The sequence below is a fragment of the Osmerus mordax genome, chromosome 4, assembly GCF_038355195.1.
Source record: "Osmerus mordax isolate fOsmMor3 chromosome 4, fOsmMor3.pri, whole genome shotgun sequence".
Classification (NCBI taxonomy): Eukaryota; Metazoa; Chordata; class Actinopteri; order Osmeriformes; family Osmeridae; genus Osmerus; species Osmerus mordax.
In genome coordinates, this window is record NC_090053.1 from 6,123,738 (window position 1) to 6,145,407 (window position 21,670).

Consider the following 21,670-nt stretch of genomic DNA (forward strand, 5'->3'; position numbering starts at 1 on the left):
GTAGAGTGCTGTTGGCTCAGGTACAGCTGACTGGGCTGGACGTTATGTTACCTTATCAAATCAACCATCTCGCCTTTCTGACATTTGTATTGGAGGTTTCTCGACCCCCCCTTGCCCATTTCTGTGACGATGGGGCTAACGGTAGCAGTGTGTGTAGCACCATCTGAAGAGAATTACAGGTATTTCATGGGACCCACCGGTTGTGCTTTTAGCCCTGCTAATGCTAACCTCATGTTAGCAAAGCCTTTTGGAAGTACTAATGCTAAAGTCGTGTTAGCGTTCACTATGCGAAAGGCCTTAAAAGTGGGGCGAGAACCGCTAACAAGCTCACCCAGGTTTGGGTGTTAATCAAGGGGGATTGGTCTGTCTAGGTTGGGACTTGCAGTGACATCACAATTGGTGTGACAAAAAATATCCCTTTTTCTCCAGTCTCCCAACTTCTTGGCTCCTTTTGGGAGGGCCTCCTTTTGTAGGAGTGGAAAATTGCCACTTCAGCAGTTTCATTTTCAGGGAACTTACCGTGTCCCCACCCCCCTTCCCCTTTTTAATATAGGAAATATTGACTTGCTTGTGATGTCAATTATTATTGCTGGATGCATGTTATAGGAAAACCACATTTGCTTTACAAAAAAACTGCTGTGAAAAGCAGCTTATGTCATAAAGACTACATTGTGGAAGCTGAGGCTTTTCCTTGTGTTTAAGTGTCACTCATACTACTTTGTACAATACATTGTTCACTTCACGTGTGTTTTCCCCGTCCATGTGCAGGTCTCAATGCACAATGAACTATGTGCCTATTTGTTCACAGCGCACACAGCAAAAGAGTTAAGCGCCTGCCTTTTGTTTTGAGAGATTTGTGAATAACAGCAGCTTTTGAAGCTGCCATGAATTATTATGAGTTAGTCAAGGACTCTTTGTTATGTTGCAATGCACCTCTACAGGATATGTGGTCGGGAGCCAGATTAAAGTAATATGAGGTTTTGATAGTCTTCGACAACTTATAAAATACCAGCACCTTGAAGCACCTCTGCAGTTGCAGGTGATTGACAGCTTGGTTATACTTGTCAGTGGTCTTGACTTGGATGTGTTTGTGTATGGAGAAGGGATCACCCTTTTTGGCAATTACTATGCTTCAAATCAGAGGAATAGATAGACGTAGGGACTTTGTGGCGTGTACACAATGTTTGGATGCGTGGGAATGACGAAGGTAGCTAATTGAAAGCCACTGGGATCGATCTATCTCTTTGTTACTGTCTCTTATTGAATCAAACTCTCTCAAAGCTCAACCATTCCTGACTAACCCGTTTAACCTCCCAAAGCCTAGGGGCAAGCTGTCTTGAACATGAGTGGTTAACTTGATTTAGACTGTGGTCAGCACGATAGAGACCTTTCTCTGAAGAGAGAAAGAGAGAAAATAGGGGAAGAAAAAGAGATGTGCAACTAGAACACCTTTTAACATTCTCCTTTTGATGGTTTGAGAAAGACCAGGGTTAGAGCTCACAGAGTTTGAGTCTTGAATGTGCAACAATTAGTAATTAGGTGTACTGTACGACTGTGAAATGCTCCTCCCTCTCTTTTGTGCTAAATATTTTATCAATATCTTTAGTTTACTACTACATCCACCAAAGACCACCTTCTAGTTCTTAGCCATCCCCCACCCTCTTCATACACATTCCATCATATGTTAGATTTGTATTCCTGCTCTAAATCACTTCCCTCTCTAACAGATGAAGCTCACAAGTATTAGCCTTGACAGTCATTTCTCCTGCCTACTCCCAGCGGACTCATTTGCATTTATGCATGCTGCAATTAATTATGGGCCTTCACTGGCCTTGTAAATTAAAGGACAGAGGCCGCCTGTGTTAATTGACCCTGACAGTTTAAATGGTTGTTGGGGCTGTGGCATAGGTGGTTTATGCTGTAACCTCAGTTCAAGGAAGTATTTGCACATTTCTTAAATCAACATTTACACTGCATTCTTAAAATGTGTATATTTCCAGTTTTTGATTGTGTCAGTGTTTCAACACTAATGGTTTCCAATGCAGGGATGCTTAGCGTCTTGCAGGAAACTGAAGGAACTTTGCACCTTTGACATATTTTAACTTGGTCTTTTCAAAGTATCTCCAGGTTGTTATATCACCGTAGAGAACACTGTGGTCTCTTCTGCCCTTCGTTCCATGGGGTTTCTGAGAATTGTGTCTTGTTGGAGAGAGACAAGACATCTTCTCACGGTATGGTCTTTTCAGGAGTTCTCAACTCCCTCTCAGGGCCTCCTTTCTTCTCAGTCACGCAGTGACGTGTTTGTGCATACCTCTCTGTCCCAACAAAAGAGGGAGCGATGCTATTCACTGTCTGCCTTTGACATTCACCCCTTGTTTTTATAACGTCGAAGGAAGGTTTGCCGAGTGGAACCTTCTTTGTCTTGAAGAAGCGGAACAATCGTAGCAAGCAGAATGTAATCTCCCGCTAAGTGTACTAAGTGAGGGTGAGGTTGACGCTGATGTGTTGCCGCTTGTCCCTTTTTTACCCTTACCTTGCCGATATTTCATGTGTATGACATCTTTGAGAATAGACTTTGTTGGCGAGAGATCTGTAATGTTCACCTAAGTCTTTTGTATGGCCAACACAAAAGCTTTTCAGTCAATGCAAACACCAGAACTCCTTGTTGGTGTCATTAGGATGTTATGAGCAGACCACCCTTGCTCTGACCTGATAACACGCAAACCCAAGGCTTAGGTTCATTGATCCCAGGTTAAGGGTATTTACTGGCTCACAGCTCAGTTGAGCTAACTCTGAGATCATCCGTGGGATCAATTTACTTATTGGCCATAAAAAGTTTTTTTTTTTACATGTTAATCATAGAACCAACCTTCAGAATTGCATGTGTTGTGAGTCTGGCTAGGATGTACTGTTCTCCCTCTCTCTTTTTGTCTCTGTGTTAATTTGCCTCTGTGCTCATCAGTGTTAGGGACATCTGTGACAACACAACACAGGAAATGTGTCTATAAATGTGCTTCTTGTATGTGCTGGTGCATGCGGAACACCATGCTCCTTTTTTTCTTTTGGATATCGTTTTACTATGTAGTTCTGAAAGTTCAAAGGAATAGCTACTGTGTCATTTTTACCATAGCTAGTTGTTCCACATACAGGCGCACTCCATGCTTACTTGCATAGTAGTCCATGTGCCATGTTACAACTGCTTCTCTCCTTGTCAAGAAATCCAGGGACAGCCTTGTTTTGACTGTACATGTTAACTGGCTAGAACATGGATGAGGATGTGGCAAAGTGTGTGTGTGTCTCTTAGAAAAAAAAACTGCGAAGGAGAGAGAGAGGAAGAGCGAGAGAGTGCACATGTGAAGGTGTGTGACTGTGCGCATTGAAGACCGCATGTGTGTTAGTTGTTTCTCTCCTGTGCGTGTGTAAGCATGTGCATGCGTGCACACTCTAGAATGTATGAGTGTGTGTGTCTATGTGTGTTTGTGTGGGTCCTAACTGTCAGCAGAACCTTCCGCCAGCTGGGCTTGACAGGGACTGGATGGGGTCCAGTGGGTCGTAACTCAATGATCCGGTGGATGCACTCCAGAGGAAAAGGGCCGTCTTTGTTATCCCACAGCTCCAAGTCGTGTCTCTGTATATTTTCTTTTTAAGAATTTATAGACCTCAATTAATTAGGTTATCATAGCACAGCCACCAGCCCCCTCCCCCCTCGGCCCCTGATGCACCCACATAACCGTGACCCACCGAGGCATGGATACACCGATGTGTTTGTTCACTGATGTGAGTGTACCACACCCACGTTCTAGGTGAACATGAGCACGCAGGTAGCATGTACACACATACAAGCATACACACAGTGACACAGAAAGGAAACATTTTCCAACATATTTACGATGCCATATCAACACATCAGCGCAGTGTCTTTAGTTCAGTTAATACCCATGCCAGGGATGTGTGTGTGTGTGTGTGTCTGTGATGTGTGTGCGCAGTGTGAAATGCATCTATCTTTTTGAGTGAGATGTGAGTGTCTGTAGCATGTTCTCCAGCCTCTTCAGTCCTGTGCGGCCAGCTGTCTCTCTGATTACCCAGCGTACTCCAGGTGTTTTGGAGCAGCCAGCTGCAGATGGGAGAGCGGCAGAGGGCGTGGACAGTGGAAGGAGTGGAGGAGACGAGAGGAGCGGAGAAAGAGAAGGAATAACTGGTTTAGCAGATATCTGGAACGTGTTCAGACGAGCTAGTGAGAGGGGAGTGCAAGTCGCAGAAAAGGGATTTCAACTGTGAGGAGGGTGAAAAGGTGGTGGTGAATCTCTGGTATTTGTAGTTTTACTGAATGACATTCCTTCCTTTTTGCATTTTCTGATATCTGATACCTTTCTGACTCGCTTTTGAGAGGGAGACAGACAGATAGTAGTGATAGTTACAAAAAAGGACACGGTACAAAATGTGAAGCTAGGTGAGGGGTTCATTTACATGGACATTTGGACTATAACCGCTCATTCCAACTCAAGCTAACATCTCTTTTACACACAATCAGTGAAAGGCACTCTTAGAATTATTCTTGATGCATACTCGTTTAAAAAATATGCAACTTCTAGGAATGCAGACCTTTGAGTTATTTTTTATGAAATTGGCCCTAATTGTGCCCAGAGAAAAAACAAGTTGGTTCTGAGAGAATCATGTTGTTATTAAGGCCTGAATAAAAGATCATAGTTACTCGGTCAGTGCTGCTTTCTTCATTGTTCTCAATTAGCATCAACTTGTAGAATCAAAGTCCTAGTATATGCATTTAGAAATGGTGTAAAGGTACTTAGGCAACGATGTTCGGGAGTGGCAGTGTATGTTCTTGTGCGTGTGTGTAGCAGTGTATCCTATTGTTAGTTTATTGTATATTTTTGTGGACCTTGTCTCTCCAACCCTATTCATCCATATGACGTTTATTATTCAGCGATGTGCAACTAATTTACTCCCCCCCCCACCATATTATGAAAGCTATCTGGCGGCTTGGCCTTTCCTTTTCCTTCAGTGTGTTTATCTATTAAAGTGGTGCTGCACGGAAATGCACTGAAAGGATGCGTGGGGATCAATAAAAGATGGCCTTGTGACATGGGTTAATTTTCAGAGCCAAGACAAGAAAACTGTTTCAGAAAAGTGGTCAGTTGCTACAATGTTGTTTATCCTGATGATGTGAAAGAGCTGTATTCAGATGACTCCTTCCTCCAGGTTCCTTAGGGTTCCTGTTTGTGACTCCAATGATAACAGTATTAAGACCACGCTTAACAAACTTTCAAGCTTCAAGGCCTCGTTCAAAAATCATGCTCTTGTCATTCGTGCCGGGCATGTTTTTGCCACATGCAGTGTGTTGTCTTTACTACTGTGAAATGCGTGAGAAATGTACCGTTTTTTTTTGTACTCACTTATTACACAAGCCTCGTTGTTTTACATATCTCAAAAAATGGGGGTGGGAGTGTCTACGTGACTAAATTCAAACTATATAGTATTTATACTTATTTTTTTTTATTAACTCTTTTCATAACATTTGATCACAGGATAAACATGACAAACAACTGATGTCACTTTCTTCCTATAGCAAACATTTTAATATTGTAACATTTATTTCTGTTGTTTGGTGTTTTTCAGGTGACTTTCATGAATTCAAAATTCACCCACAAGTGAGAAGAGGGTGTTGGAGTTGAAGTCTCTATATTTCTGTAAGTGTTGTGCCCTTCTGCTTGAAAGTCTGCTGTTTCTCTTACTAAAAACATACACAGAAAATAATTATTTTCAGTGTCTGTGTACTTTTAATGTTACTTGGGAACTTGCGTGTGCCATGTTTGTGGGTTTTTTAGCAGCGGTGCTCACACCTTTCTTCCTTCATGCTGCTGTGATCTAGGTTTACAAACTTCACCTGACTCGGTGTGTGTCTGTCAAGCCTTGCCTTCATTGGCGCACACAGAGTGCTTTTGATAAGATGGATGCCGACCTCCATCCTGTATAGTGTGCAGCTCTGAAGACCCTCAATAGGAGCTTTCAGTGTGGCGAATAAAGGCCTCTTTTACAGCCTCAAGCAGGCAAGACTCCAAGAACCTTTCAGCATCGGGCTACAGTATGTCTTTTAATGGACTTTCTCTCTGTTAGCAATAAAGATCATATCGGGAGTCCAATGGTGCTGTTGGTAACACTAGCCCAAATTAAGCTGGTGCAGTTGAAGTCATGGATCTAAATGGTTTTAACAGGGGGGTATAAGTGTAGGGCTTCAGATGGGAGAAGTTAATAGAAATAGAGTTTGCATGCCCATACCGTTAAGCCTCTTGTTTCAAGTGTCTGTATCTGATTCTCATTGGACTGTATCATTGGCTCATTGCTTTCCAATTGGATGGCTGGATAATCTGAGTCATTTATTTTAGGACATTCAGGTCCATTTCAAAAGGCGTTTATCTTAGGTGTGGAAATCCCATTGTGTGCTCACAATAGGTCAAATAAATGGTGAAAATATTTGTATTCAGGCACAGCATGCAAAGCCTTCTGAACACTCCTGAACCCAACAACTCATCCTCATGATAGTTGACCTTCATGTTTGAAGTACAGGACTTGAAACATGACCACTTAACAGTATCAAAGTTAAATTTAATCAATTTCCCACTAAGTTCCTAACTTTATCAGATCTAGCAGGAACGTCAAAATCCTATTATTGTGTCTTTTAAGATACCGTTGGCTTTTAAATCCTATTACATGGCGGTAAAAGGACAAAAGATAACAACTTGTTACATGATTACTGTGTATGAGTACTGTCATGACAGGGACAATTCACGGTTTCTCTCTACTTTGTCTCATTAAAGGGAGTGGGGCTTTTAAAATGGGAGGTGGTTTAATGAGATGGTAAGATGATGTCCTTATTACATCTGGTCAATACACTTCAGTTGGCATTGTACTTACAGAGCAGGGGCAGTTGCCTTTGTACTGTGACTAAACTCCTAATTAGCTCTGATACACCACTTACCACGCAGGGTGACCAAATCAGGACCAGTTTCTGATTCACCGTTTCTTCACACTCAGTCCCAGTCATTTGAGTGATAAAAATAGGTCAGCGGGTGAAACAAAAAGTTAAAATGTTGGTAAAAATATGTACATCGAAATACCATATTGAAGGTATGCGTTGCGTAAATACAAGTTGTCTTGTGTGCTGTTCCATAGAGCCTATTCTGGTTGAATCAACTCCAGGTGGTTCCTCATTTTGTGCAGTCAAAATCCTATTAGCTGGGATCTAACAAAATCAGATAATGTCCCCTTATCCTTACATTTGGCAGCATGCTCCAACTGCAGTTTAAAAGCCTTCAATATTATTAGATGTAAGATTTTTCAAACGGTTTTCTTCATTTGTGGTGAATCATAGCTTATTAAACCAGCCTTTGTTAAGTTTAAAAGGAGGACATGGGGAACTCTTCAGTTGTTCTGGAAATACCTGTTGGTGCTGGCTTCACAGTTGTATAGCATGGCACAGCCCTAATGGCAGTTGTTTCCCACAAGTTTGAGGAGTGACCAGAAGACCAGTGGATAGCAGCCTTTGAGCGAGTTCACGAGGAGCTAACAAGCAAACAAGCTAAAGAAGCCCCTGAGGTTGACGGTTTGGCTTCTCCCAAACCAAACAATGGACTCTTCTACTCATTATTGCCTTATTTCCTGTCACTTTAGTTTTGGGCAGAAACCTGATGTTCTTACAGTATACTAACCTTCCCTACTGTGAGGAAAGAAGTGTGTGATATGTTTCTACGTAATTTGTGTTAAATTGACGTTTTGTTAGCACCACAATGGTGTTGGCAGGATTGTGTACATAATGCATTTAGACTTTGCCGTACATCAATCTGAGATGTGTATCTGCAAGAGGGCTTACAAATAAAAGCAAATTGAATTGTACTGCCATGCAAGTCTGTGGTGCGGGGCCTGAACATGAGTTAGATATCTGTGCTTATGTTTTAGTTTTTTTATCATGTGTGTTTATGTATGTACAGTATACCCACAGAGTGTATGTGTGTATACCTGTGAGTATGCATCTGTGTGTCCAACCATGAATGTGGAATGGGGGTACACTCATTGTCAACATTACCGTGAAGCCTGAGGTCCATATGGTTCTATTTTGAGGAAACTCATTGGTTTCAGATGGAGGAGCCATAGGTTGGGTCCTAGGCCGTGGTTCCAAACTTATGCTCGATCAACGAATGGCTCATGGCCAGCTAGAAATTAGACTCACACACACACATTCACACACACAAACCCCCATAGAAACCGCCAGCTCAACTCCTATTTCTCTTCTATTACCCTTGAAATGGGGCCTGTTCTAAATATTATCTTCTCTGTTTCATCCCTGTGTTTAGAGCTCTGAAAGGAGAAAAAGAGAGACATGTGGCTTCAGTCACATTTTCCTTCTCCAAGGCCTCCAGACCACAGCAGTGGTGGTGGTAGCTTTCTGGAGATGAGCACTTGTCTCTGTTCTGGTACAACTGTGGCTTAGGAAGATACTCCTAGGATGAGGTCATGCTGGAAATGAAGAAATAGAGAGTGGAGGAGTAGAGGGAGAGAAAGTAACAGTATGGATCTATGAGGCACTGAAGTAAAGAGGGGTGCAGGGGATCAAGAATAAGTGTGTTACAGCTCAGGATATTTTGGAACAGGAGGCCATTGGGTGCTATAGGTCTTAGCTTTTCCACATCTTGTACCTGACACATTAACACTAATCTGGTACAACCATCTGAAAGCATATCAATGTCAATATCCATTGAAGCAAATCATTAGCATTAGCATGCCCTTGAAGACATGCTACTGTACATAAAATCCATTCCATGAACTGCATTGGCTCTCAAAGCAGGCTGCAAGAGACACTCTGAAGTCTAGAAATAAAATGTCTTGCTATTTGTCTAGTAATTCACGTGTCTGTGCATTACCTATGTATGTTTGTATGTGTGCGTGTGATTACATAAATTAGAGTGCACAGTATTTGTGTGCCTGTACATATCTGTCCTATCTCTCCGCTTTCCCCTGAGCATATATAAAAACAACTGGTGTCTCCTTCTGCAGACTTCAAAAGCTCCTGGTGACAGGAATGTCCCAGACATGGCCCCCACTCAGGTTAATTGCTTCCTGTTTTAATTTAGAAGAGTTGTGGGTCATAGTTCAGGGTCGGGCTCAGCTGTTATGTTCTGTGCCACAGGGGGTAGACACCTGGTCCTCAGATCTACAAAATCTATCAACAGTAACTTTGACACTGTGTATCTGTCAGTAATGGATTTGGATTGTTTCCTCATTGTCTTATATAACTTGTGACCTCTTCAATGTCAGGAAATATTTATATTGTTAGGGATTGACCTTCTGGATCTAGGACACACTAGGAAGTATGGAAGTATGGGAATAGGGGGGTATGCGCATGCGAAAGAGGAAGGAAACCATTGAAGAACCATTCATGAATGTGACATAACAGTTGGCAACATTTCTAATTTCTAGGCACTGAAAATTGGTAGTCTGAGCATGTGGCATCATTGTTTCCGGATTGCAGCTTTTCTCATTACAGTAAAGACAGTGGTCTGTCAGCCAAAACTGCATGTCTATAATGAATTCTGTAGATTTTGCTTCTCAATTTTTAGTGGATCTGATTGTTTAAGTACATGTGAGCATAATTGAAGTCCTTTTAGTAGATTAGATTTCAGACAGCTTTTAACAAAGCCTGTTCGAACCTAATCCAATAAACTCTATTGTAAACCCAACAAAATGATTAACATTAGGTCCAGATAGCTTTCCATATATCTTTGTGTAACAATTATTTTTGTTACATTGTAGTACTCTGAAAGAACAATAGACTACATCCCTACAATTAATGAACCATGCTCAATTCTCAAGCCCTAAGTAAAAATTAAGTTATATCAAATTTACTTTTATTTGTTTCATGCCAGTAACAGCCGTCAAACACAGGAAAACAAACTATGAGGGTGCAGTTGTATTGTGTATGTAGGTTGTGTGTGTGTGTGTGTGTGTGTGTGTATGTGTGTGGGTGCGTGGCCAGAGCTCCTTCTCCTCTGACACCTCCAAAAGGAGACCCAGAAAGCGTACCTATCCCCTCTGACCTGTGACTGTATGTGACACACTTAATCCCTGCTTAATCAGCCCCTTTCTTAAACATATGACAACAAATAGCCAAGGAAAGGATCTTTTCACTTGTTTGTATGTGATGCAGTATGTACCCTTCAGTGCCCGTGTCCATGCCTAAAGATGCCTGCGTGTGTAGCTCTTCCTGTGTATTCTTCCTCGTTTTACATGACCCTATTCAAGACAAGTGTTACTCGGAGAACGCTATCTAATCAATGCTTAAACAGGATGAGGACAGATTAGCAACAGGAAGGTTGTCATGGTAAAGGGGACATGGTACTTGCCTTTCACAATAGTGTTTACACCTGCTAAATTTAGCCCTAACATGTTGAACTTAATTCTGTAATCTGTGAGTAATCCGGCCACTGTTCCAATAGTTCTTCTTAAGATCATCTGATGTGTCCAGTATGGTCTCAAAGGCTGAGCAACACACTGACACGCGAAGGTGGGAGAGAGAAATGGAGAGAGTGACAGAGAGAGAGAGAGAAATCAATGTGTGTCAAGTAATTTACCATTTAGAACTTCATGTCTTTTTTAAGATGAACTCACTCTTTTTACCCCCCAAGTTTTTATGAACCCCATCAACGTCAACATCCTAGAGAGAAAGGCTCTTGTATGTATACCTCAACTGTTGAACAATTACAGTGCACAGCTTTAGGGAAGAGGAACAGTTCAATTTGATGAATGGAACAGAATTGGAAAGAAAATAGAGCAGCAGATCTCCTTTGACAGTGACTGTAAAACACACACTGGCCAGATTTATGTCATGGACAGGGAAGGCAAAAAGTTCCGGTGTGTGTCAGAGGGGGGGTCAGATGGCTGAGTGGTGAGGGAGTCGGGCTATCAATCAGAAGGTTGTTGGTTCGATTCCCCGGCCGTGCCAAAATGACGTTGTGTCCTTGGGCAAGGCACTTCACCCTACTTGCTTCGAGGGGAATGTCCCTGTATTTACTGTAAGTCGCTCTGGATAAGAGCGTCTGCTAAATGACTAAATGTAAATGTGTGTTTGTAAAAGCTTAAGGGTAAATCCTTGTTGTGCCCACACACACATACACATGCACACACAACCTATAGCCAGCCAAGCAGTATAGTAAGATACATTAGATTTTTTTGGGTTGAAAAATATGATTCTTTTCAATACCGTTCCTGCAGAGGGCATGGAAAAATTGTATTCTTATAATCAACATAGTGCTCTAATGATCTATGGTTGATTGTGAATGAAATGTGGTACTATATGTCAAGTGTATGCCCGTCCATGACATCACAGTGACTGATCTTGTAGTTGGCTAATAATATACGAGCAGGGTCCTTGAAACCAACAGTGTTAATCAATCGCAAATGGCACAACTACTTAATACAGATTTACAGCCCTACATGAGTGGTATGAGTGTTGGTCGATTGGTGTGTGCATGTGTGCACATTCAGCAAACCTATGAAGAAGGAGAAGGAGGATGTGAAGTATTGGTCAAATGAACATGAAAAAATGATGAGGACAGAGGGTGACCTGCTTCAGTTCATCTGGGTTTAGGGAGCAAGAGTTACATTCTTTATTGACTCCAAAGTACCAGAAAAAATGTATAAAAACTGCTTTATCCCCCAAAGATGAAAATAATCTTGTTCTGGACATCAAGTTTCTTGAGAAGCCAGATAGAAGACTGTTGATATGATTATCTGTAATGTGATAGAAATCAGAACAGCTGTACAACAGTCCCCAAACAAAGGCAAAGCCTATTTATAACCACAGTTTAAACACAGGTGTTGCTCAACACACAAAGCTGTATTTTCCATGAGTGACGTGGGACATATTTCATATAACAAGCTTACAAGTCATCTCTGATCTTTGCGGTGATTTGAGGTTTTTAGGCCCATGTGAGTAAATGGCTGTACAGTATACTTAGTCAGATTAGTGTCCAAGGTTTTAGAGGGTTGAGCTGAGGTCCTTTGTGCCATTTACAATGTACTGCTGCGTGAGTCTGTATTAATGTGTGTGTTAGAGCATGTCTGTGTGTGCGTTTGTGTACATATGACTGTGTGTGTTTGGACACACATTTGCCCTCAATGGACAATGGTTAACTTATGTTACTGGGATTGGTCTGTCACCTCATGGTCGGACCTTTCAACAACAAGAGTGTGTGTCTGTGTATGTAAACACTTAAGACTGTCTGAATGTGTATGTTTGTGTGGTCATCTATTGCCCGTATTCGATGAATTATGTGTGTGTGTGAATGCTATCAGATGAGTAATTATCTGAGTAAGCGTAATGCTTCAAAGCTTTGACCCACACAAACTCGCAGACACACACACAGCAGGGGCAGAGGGTGGCAGGCAGGCAGTGCCACGTCCTAGCCTGACTGGGGGATACCTCAGAGGATTAGCCTGAATTCTGACAGGGAGCCATGCGAGTGGGGCAATGACGTGCTTGCAATTTGACAACAACTGCTCGAACCTCGGCCTCGATGGTTCATCTCTCTCTCTGTCCTGCATCGGCATGTCTCACTTCTCTTCCTATAACCTCTCTCTCTCCACCTCTCCTCTAAGTCCCCTTAGCTTCATCCCTACATTGGTAACGCCATCAACCAATTTGGGCGCCACTCTATACTATCTTTAGTCAGATCCTTTAATCTTTTAATGTAAAGTTTGCGGTTCTTATGATTTCAAGTAGAAATGAGAGACCCCTGGGCTAAGAACCTGGGCTCAATGCTCTCTAAACGGAAGGATTCTGTTTTCACTTCTTCATCTGGACTGTGTAGATCATTTCATTTCGGTGCTTTAAACAGTCCATTGCACAATGTAATCTATCTATTTCTTTTTTTCAGAAATGTTACTGTTTATTTTCCAATATGTGCAATAACGGCTTCCTCGAAATTCCTAGTTGAAATGCAATTGGGAGACCATCTGCACATAATTACACTTTCATGTTGCTGCATGAATAATTGCAAGATATGTTGTTTGTCTTTTAGAAAGCAGTTTTGGTGTAAATAATATAGTTGTTTTATGTAAAAACAAACATGAAATGTTTATAACTAAATACAACTAAATATAAAATAGTTATATTTTTATGGGGGACAAAGCACATTGTCAAAGGACAGAGCCAGCAGGGACCAATGATACAACCTGTCAGTCCTAATCTGGGATAAGCAGGTTTTAACACCTCAAGAGTACTCCTGGAACCACCTGTTTTGACGTTTCAAGAGATGATCTTAAACTGTTAGTTGTACTTGTGTTGCTTTGATGAATATGCAGTAGGTACGTGTTTTTTACTTGAGGATAAAGTGACAAAATGTAAACAGATTTAGGATTCCTAATCCGGTTTAGATACAACAGCATAGTTTTGACTGTCTGTAAGATTTTGACAGGTTAAACATTCCTGGAAAGTTTACCTGTACATGGCAAATGTGTCAGAACTTTGCAATTACTCTGCTAATGCAGCACTCTGTGAGTTGGTGATTTCACTGATTCTAAATCTATTAATTTTTGATCATTTATCTTATTGGAGAATGTTCGCCAGCCTGGGATCTGCACATTTCTACATCTAAAGTAGTATTTGGTCAGATATAATTGAAGGCACTGATTGGGAATCTAGTTTCATTACATTAGATGTATTTATACAATATATTCTGATGGCCAGATGAACTCATGAAATGCCCCATTTCTACTTCAGTTAGCTGTGCTCTTCACTTGACTGAGCGAGACATGGGCCCTCTGTGGCTTCCAAGTCACTTCTGCTCAACTTGTACAGAATGATGCGTACAGATAGGAGTCGGAAGGCGACAAATACAAAAACTCTTAGTACTGAACCAACACTGAGGACCAGTAAGTAGGAACAGTTGGTGATTTTTTTGGCCCCTCGTGAGGCATAATGGCATATTAAAAAGCTCACTTGTATGGCTTTGGCCTCAGGCGTAATACAGTTGCTATGAAATATGTGTGAAGACAGCTGTTGATGTTCCCGTCAAAGGCTTTCACTCTACCCTTACACTTACTCTGTCACCTCTGTGTTTAGAAACCTGGACTTTCAAATATACTTTTATTTATTTGAATGTATTACAACACGATATATATGTAGAAATTCATTTATTTTAGAGTGATTTCCCAAGTAAAAAAAGATTTACCTAAAGTATAATTAGAAACTATAAATACAAACATCCTTACATATATTTTAGTTATTATCATAGCTGTTAATGAAGTTGTCAAGCTCTCATTTAATACATTATAATACAATACAATACAAATTTAGATGTAAGTACTCTTATCCGCTTTGATTAGCCTTCATATTATTTTTAGACTGTTACTGTATATCCCCTACAAAAGATTTAATCACACTTTTTTCAACAATGTAGAAGGCCACCTTTATAGCTCCATCAGTACTATTATGATAATAGGATTGTTCCATATTTACACCCTCTGTGTAACTTACGTTAAGGTCGCCTAACTGGGCTTAACTTGTGTAATAAGCTTATTTGCACTTCCAACTGGCATTGTATGGAGCTTTGGAAGAGCCATGGGGGTCAGAAGTGACAGGTGATAATATGGAGTGACATGTGATTGGGGGTATGCAACAAGCTTGGGTGTACTACTTGTCCCTGAGCTTGTGAGACACTACAGTCTACTGTGTGTCCCTGAGAAAGGGAGACAGCGATAGAAAGAGAGAATCACCATCATGTGATTAGTAACTGTGATTGGATTTGTGAGACTGGACTTCACCACCATCATTATTGACTTGGTCCTTGACAATTTGTATGCAATTTTGTTTATGTTCTATTGATGCCATATCAAAATACATTCTGTAGTTAGACACACTTGCAGGTTAGCTGACTATATTACCCTCTTTCAGACTCTCCTACAGTACCAACGACAGAGGTGGAGAAAGACAGACAAACATCTATTGAGCAAGCAAATGTTTACTTTGGTCTTGAATGGTTTGACTTTGGAACTCTGACATTAAGTAGATATATGTTTGAGTGTGTATATGTGTCAGCTCTGGGTGTGTTCCTCTGCCAGTAAAAATAATAGCACAAGGGACTACCAAGTCCATGAACTAACCCTTGTAGTAAGAACTGGTTCATTCATGAGGTCCTTGCTACATTCTGTTCTGTATATTGTTGGGCATAGGCAGTGAAAATCGATTCATTGGACAGTTATGAAAGTGTTCACATTTTTTATATACAGAGTCAAGCACATAATGGTGGTATCGGGTTCCTACTTTACCAGACCTTTTCTACAGTAGCTACGTAGTCACATAAAAGGCGCAATGGCTGTATTGAATTAATAGAAATGCCGGATTGCAATTAATTAATTTTGTGGCAACCTCACAACTAAGCCATGGTGTTTAACTGCAATGGATGCTGAACATCATTTCCACCATCCTCTCTCCATCTCTCTCACCTCCCCACCCTCACATAGAAAATGAATTACAGGGATTGGAATGATAGGAAACAAAACAGCTTTTCTTGTCATTAGGTTGCTCTTAAAATGGACCTATTTCTGTGACCAGGCTGCTGGTGAACACTGTCTATTTTGGAAAAAGAGTGTCAGAATGGGTGAATCCCTAGGAGAGAAAGCCAGGCAGTGTGTGCGTCCACATTCCACATGTCTGACTGATGACAGTGCTCTCTGTTCGGAGCGGTCAGCAATGATCTAATGAGAGTCCAGACAGACTGAAGATTGACGAACGTTCAGAGCTGTGCAGTCGAATAGGTGGACCAGTTCAGAGACTGTTTGTGACACTCTAGTGCAAATAACCATCACTTTTACTTCGGAGCATGTCTGGCTAGTATAACCATTTGTTATAGACTGTAATGCCCCTTTCTTCTTGTTTTTCACCAAACCTAAAAAAACCCCAAGGTTAGTTTTCCACCTCTTGTTTTTGTCCCCCCTATTTCTCTCTTTCTCACTGGTATTTCCCACTTCCTCTGTACACTTCAGCTGTGATGGTTGGACATTTTACACCCAATTGGTTGAACTAGAGTCCTTTGTGGCAGCCCTCCTCTTGCTCCACAAGTGGCAGAAGGGACCTGGCTTGTGAATAGTGCTTTGTGTACTGTTTTCCTAAGAGGGGGCCCTCGCTCTCCCCCTCTCATCTGTCACAGGTCCCTCTCCTTCCACGCTCCACAATGCCTGATTGTTTTCAGCCAAGTAGCCAGGTTCCAGACCAGAGATGAAGGATGCTTTCCTGCCAAATTCCGAACCCCATTTTCAGCTTTTCTTACGCTCACAAAGGGATTCTAAGTTACTGTCCGAGAGAGGTGGAGCTGAAAAGCGAAACTGTCCTGTCGGCAAACTACCTCCGTCGACAGTAGTTCAGTGAGTGTGTTTGTAAACTGCATCGCCCAAACGCAGTGGAAGATCTCTTCAGTATGTCTGGAGCTCTGGAGGTCTAGAGAGGAAAGAGAACTACCTTGACTACAATGCCCTGAGATGACAGTTAGTAGAGTAGCTGTGCCCTCAGTCTGCCTTATTGCCTGGAGGTATAATCAGTTTCAGAGTAAGTACAAATGTAATTCATATGGATTATGTTTTATGATTTATTCTGGATTTGTATCACATGGTTGGTTAATGTCCCCCAATTTCCCCCAATTATTTTATATGTAAAAATACTACTGTTGGGAATTTCCAGAATCTTGTATATTACTTATTCAAAAATGCGTAGTGTAATTTATATATAAATTGTGTAAAATATTGAAGTGTATGAGAGAAAAACTGTTTGATTTCACCCTTCATGTGTGTAATAAAATGGAAATGTGCCTTTATATGGTAACCTCTCACAATACTACATATAAACAAAGTTTTGGTTCCAACTATCCTCTTATTGATGTCTCATCAGTCACTCAACTCAGACATGACTCAATTTTTTTGTTGACTTCACTGGAATGAGCTTGACTACAGGGAAATGACTGTTGACTAAACTCTAATAGCTTCATTTTTCCATCAATCTCATGAGACTTCTCCAGATTTCTGCCAACTTGATATTTGAGGTAATATACTATATACAAGAAAACATTTTTGTTGCTTCCGCATTGGTTGCAGTTGCGTTCCAACAGTCAGATAGGTTATTAGGTAGTAATTGATGGCTACATTGCAATCTTCTTTGGGTTGCTTCAAATTGAGATGTGAGCATCAACAGGATTCTTGTTTTGGTCCTTTATTCCTATTTTAAGTACCACATAAAACAACTTACCCCTGCCTCATAATGGGCCTCAATGAAGTTGAGCCACTATAACAGCAGCCATATAAAAAACTGTAAATTGTTGTAATTTGTTACTCAATGTTAGTCCATAGTAACTTAAAATTAAACTGAAAATATTGACCAGTGGAATTTTTACTCCACCAAGTTTGCCGTTAATCAAGACTGGTATTTTCTCTGATTGGTTTTACTAATTATATTTAATCACACAAGGCCCTAGTTTCACAAACGCTAACCAATAGCATTGGGTCTGTTGCGTGATGAAACTGTATCGCTTGCAGCGATTTATGAGTCGTGGCATTCCTGACCATATGAGAAGCCGGTTCCAAGAAGCTAGCTAACTGTTAAGCCCCCATAAACACAGCAGCAGCAATATTGTCAGCTAAATATAGGCTCCCTTCTTTATTCTCACCCCCCCCCCCACACACACACACACTCATCCAATACCACAGATCTATGATAACCAACTTATAGTTTGTTTGTTGGTTATTGCACCACTGCTAAACTGGTGAAAATCATTTTCAGCACTTAGCTCATCATATTTGTAAATTAGGAAAGGTAGTAAACTTGAGTGTAAAGTATGCACTTGTGGGGACAATCTTGTGCACCATGTAGACAATCTTGTTGATGTGAGTGAGTAACTGACATCAATCCTTAGGGTCAGTGTTGGGTCAGGGTTGGTGTCTCATGGCATTGTACAAGAGCCCTATGACATTATCCATGGATGGCTCAGTGATTTGAGTTTGGCTCTGTTCAGAATCAAGCAACAGGACCTTCAGCACGATCAGTCCTTCAGTCACTCATGCCGCCACTCCAGTCAGACCATGCTGCAACTATACACACACACACACACACACACACACACACACACACACACACACACACACACACACACACACACACACACACACACACACACACACACAACACACACACACACACACACACACACATTCACTGCCTATTTCCACCCCATCCCCTCCCGTGGTCTTTCAGCACGTATGATGTATATAATCATCTCCAGTTGACAGAGTTACAGACCCCCCCATCTCTGATCCAGCCTATGTTCCTATCAAATCACTGTGGACACCTGGTACCGTGGACCCCCTTGCCCACCTCCTCCTCCCTATTTCTCCTCTCATTTCTCCTTTCTGTAGTTATTTTCCCTCCCTCCAACCAGGGATTTAACCTCTTCAAACCGCTTTCTCGTTCTCCTTCTTTCCCCCCTTTTTCAGATGGTGTTAATATTTCTCTTTTCTCCCCTACCCCCTCATCTCTATTCCTTTCCTCTCAGATATTTGAGTGAGGGGTTGATTTATGTTTTTATCGTGCCCAGGAGACTGAATAGAACACAGATAAACATCCCTGTCTGATTTGTGGGCTGCTAATACCCAAGTGCTGCTCCGTGTCGCTTCACTGAAGCTGGCGTTGGTGATCTTTAGAGTTTAACAGTGTTTAAAAGGTTCAATTTGTACCCATAAATGTTTTATCATTTCCATTAATTTTGAGTTTTATAGTGACATAATTACACTATCATGACAATGATTATCTGACACAAGTCATGCCTTAGGAGATTCTTAGTTGTAAAGAGGCACATGGAGCTACATCTCCTGTTAGTTTTTTTTACAGCTGTGTGGTGTTGAGTAACCTTCACACATTGATAACGCAGATTTCACCCACTGTGGAAATTGGATTAATTAGTGTGTGTGTGTAGGTGAACTTGTGTATAGATATCTGTGCATGAGATGTCATTGATTAATCAAATTTGACATTCAGGAACTTGAAATACTGGAAGCGCCATGTCTATTCTTATCATAATATCCACTTTGAATGATCTTTTCAGCATAATTATGACACCAAAGTATCAAGCTCACTGATGTTTTGGTTTAGATTAGTTTTTGTGGATGGTTCTCCTATGGAATCACCTTGGACTTTTAGGCAACATCTAGATAGAACACCAGCAGTCCGGAAAGTGAAGGAATCTTGTTCATCAAAGTCACACATTTCTCCTTGCTTTTTTTCACCCTCAGAATGATGTCTTCCAAGCGAGCTACACCTCCATTTCCCCAGGTGACAGATGATGAGGAAGCGATGAGGCAGGATAGTGCAGGCTGGGCCAATGACGACAGAGAAGGAATGGCCTCAACCACGCCTCCTCTGCATGCCAAACTTCACCAAGAGAATCACCAGCCAATTAGAGATAGCCAACCTGTGTCTGATTGGGACAGTATAGGTCCTACTTCCACGGTAAGACCCAGACCCTCCTCCGTCCCATCAAATAACAATACAGCATATACACATCAACATGTTATACACATGCAGGTACAGCACAGTAGGTCACAAAAAACAAAGACAAACAAACAGTCTTTACTTTAAAAAAAATATTAACCTCTATTGGTTAGGTTGTAAATGAGAAGGTGCAGCTATAGGGGATGTAAGATCTATCTGTAAATATCTAGTGCTCACACTCACTCACTCACACACAGCCCCATTACAGAGACATCTTCCTCCCACAAATGCACAACAAGAGTTCTTGGACACCATTCAAGGACATCTTAAGATCTCACTGTTAGCCAAAGCCCCTTGTCTTTGAAACCTAAGCCCTTGAAAGTTCCTGGAGATCTCCACTAACACTATAAGAGTAGGTGAAAACACACCAAAATAGACTGTGTGTTAGAGCACCTGTGTTCTGTTTTGGGACAATTATGGCTTCCTTAGATTTCTAAGCTCTTTCTTCTCGGTGCAAAGCCTTTGGGCTTTTAATCATGTAGGAGGAGGAACATATATGCGAGTCACAAAATAAAACAATAAAATGTCATGTATGATTAGGAAAGTTTTTTTTTGTTGCTTGCTCTCACAGGCTTAACAAGGTCTGTAAGGCCTAAACTTACTAAATTAAGTATTCATTTAACCTCTCTGGAGATAGCAAACTCTGCATCTGTTATCTGAGAAGCAGTCAACAAGTACGTCAGAAACTCTAGCTTCTAATACCGTATGTTAGTTCCAGGATGTAGAAACAATGGTATCCATTCTTAGACATTTAAGCAATGTACTGCAGGTGTGACCTTAGAGACTTTGACCTACGCCAATCTCCAATATCTAAAAGCATTAGTCAATCCAAAAGTAGTGAGAAGGGGGAGGGTGAGGAGTTTGAATGAGATCCAAGGCAGACTGCCTTTGTTGCAAAACCTTTGAATTATGTACATGACCTTTTCCAATCGCCATGCTCTCCAAGCCAAGGTTTTGAGCTTGGGTTGCCAACCAAAGCCAGCATTTGTAAACTAACTTTAGAACCCAGAGTGAACTGTAGGGAGATTAATTACATTATTAACAGCAACAACCGACAAAAACCTTAGGTTAGAGATGTGAATAAGTTGAAACAAATAACAAGTTTGTCATGTTACACGATATGAACCTGTCTTGCGACCTAGTCTTGCATAATTTCTGCAAGTTTTGACTCTACATCACTTTCTTCTGTATCCATATTTGATAAAAGTTTTCTACGATCTACAGTACAACGTTGTCAGAGCTGACACTCCACCAGTTTAGAAAGGGCCAATAAGAGCTGAGAATGTAATCTGATTCATGATGTATATTGTAATTAAACACTTAAAGCTCTGTATATTAGTATGAGACAAAACTGTGGACCTTCTTGTTACGTTTAACAGGAAAATGAGAGTAGTAAGGGCTGCTCCTTGTACAACCCGAATAACTCAACTTCTCCGCCCAAGCCTGAGGAGTGTTCCCGGGAGCGCGGTGAGCCGCTTGGCGGGCTTGCTTTTGGAACGCCAGAACGCCGCAAGGGAAGCCTGGCAGACGTAGTGGACACACTGAAACAGAAGAAACTGGTGGAGCTGACCAAGACGGAGCAGGACGGTAAGAGATTCTTTTTTTTACTAAGGTGGTTTGTATGTTTGTGCGTTGAGTACTTGACCATGAGCCCTGGTGGGTGACTTGTACGTACGGTATGTGTGTATGAGTAGACGAGAAGGAACCCCTAGTTTGTGTGTGTGTGTGTGTCGTAGATGTAAGAGGATGCTGTGGTGTGTGTGTGTTTTGGATGTGTGGGTGGGTGTCTCAGCGTTTTCGTGCACACGTTCTCTCCCTCTAGAGTTTTCCTTTCTCTCCCCATCTACTTTTGAAGATGTTTGATCCCTTACATCACTAGTGACAAATCACCCTTGCTCATAGATCACAAATGTGTGGGTTGAAACACCAGCTTCCCAATCCCTTGTTCATATCTGGATCTTGACTCGTCAGACATGCCTGTACTCGCACCTCTACCCCAGAGCCATTTAATATAGATCTAAAAAGCCTCTATAGAGTACCCTGTACACATTATAATTTTTAGTATCAGAG

The 21,670-nt window shown here is 41.3% G+C and overlaps 1 protein-coding gene across 8 annotated transcripts in view; it reads left to right on the top strand.

Annotated features, from left to right (window-relative positions):
• Positions 1-21,670, top strand: part of LOC136941433 (transcription factor SOX-6-like) — a 68,968-nt gene that overhangs the window by 6,120 nt on the left and 41,178 nt on the right. For 6 of the 8 annotated variants that reach the window (XM_067233892.1, XM_067233897.1, XM_067233899.1 and 3 more), the window contains 3 exons: positions 5,635-5,705; positions 19,342-19,558; positions 20,980-21,187. In XM_067233892.1, coding sequence (XP_067089993.1) covers positions 19,343-19,558; positions 20,980-21,187 — 424 coding nt within the window. In that variant the 5' untranslated portion in view covers positions 5,635-5,705; position 19,342. Of the gene's footprint in view, positions 1-5,634; positions 5,706-19,341; positions 19,559-20,979; positions 21,188-21,670 lie in introns of those variants that run through there. The other 2 variants (XM_067233894.1, XM_067233898.1) reach the window with 2 other exon arrangements.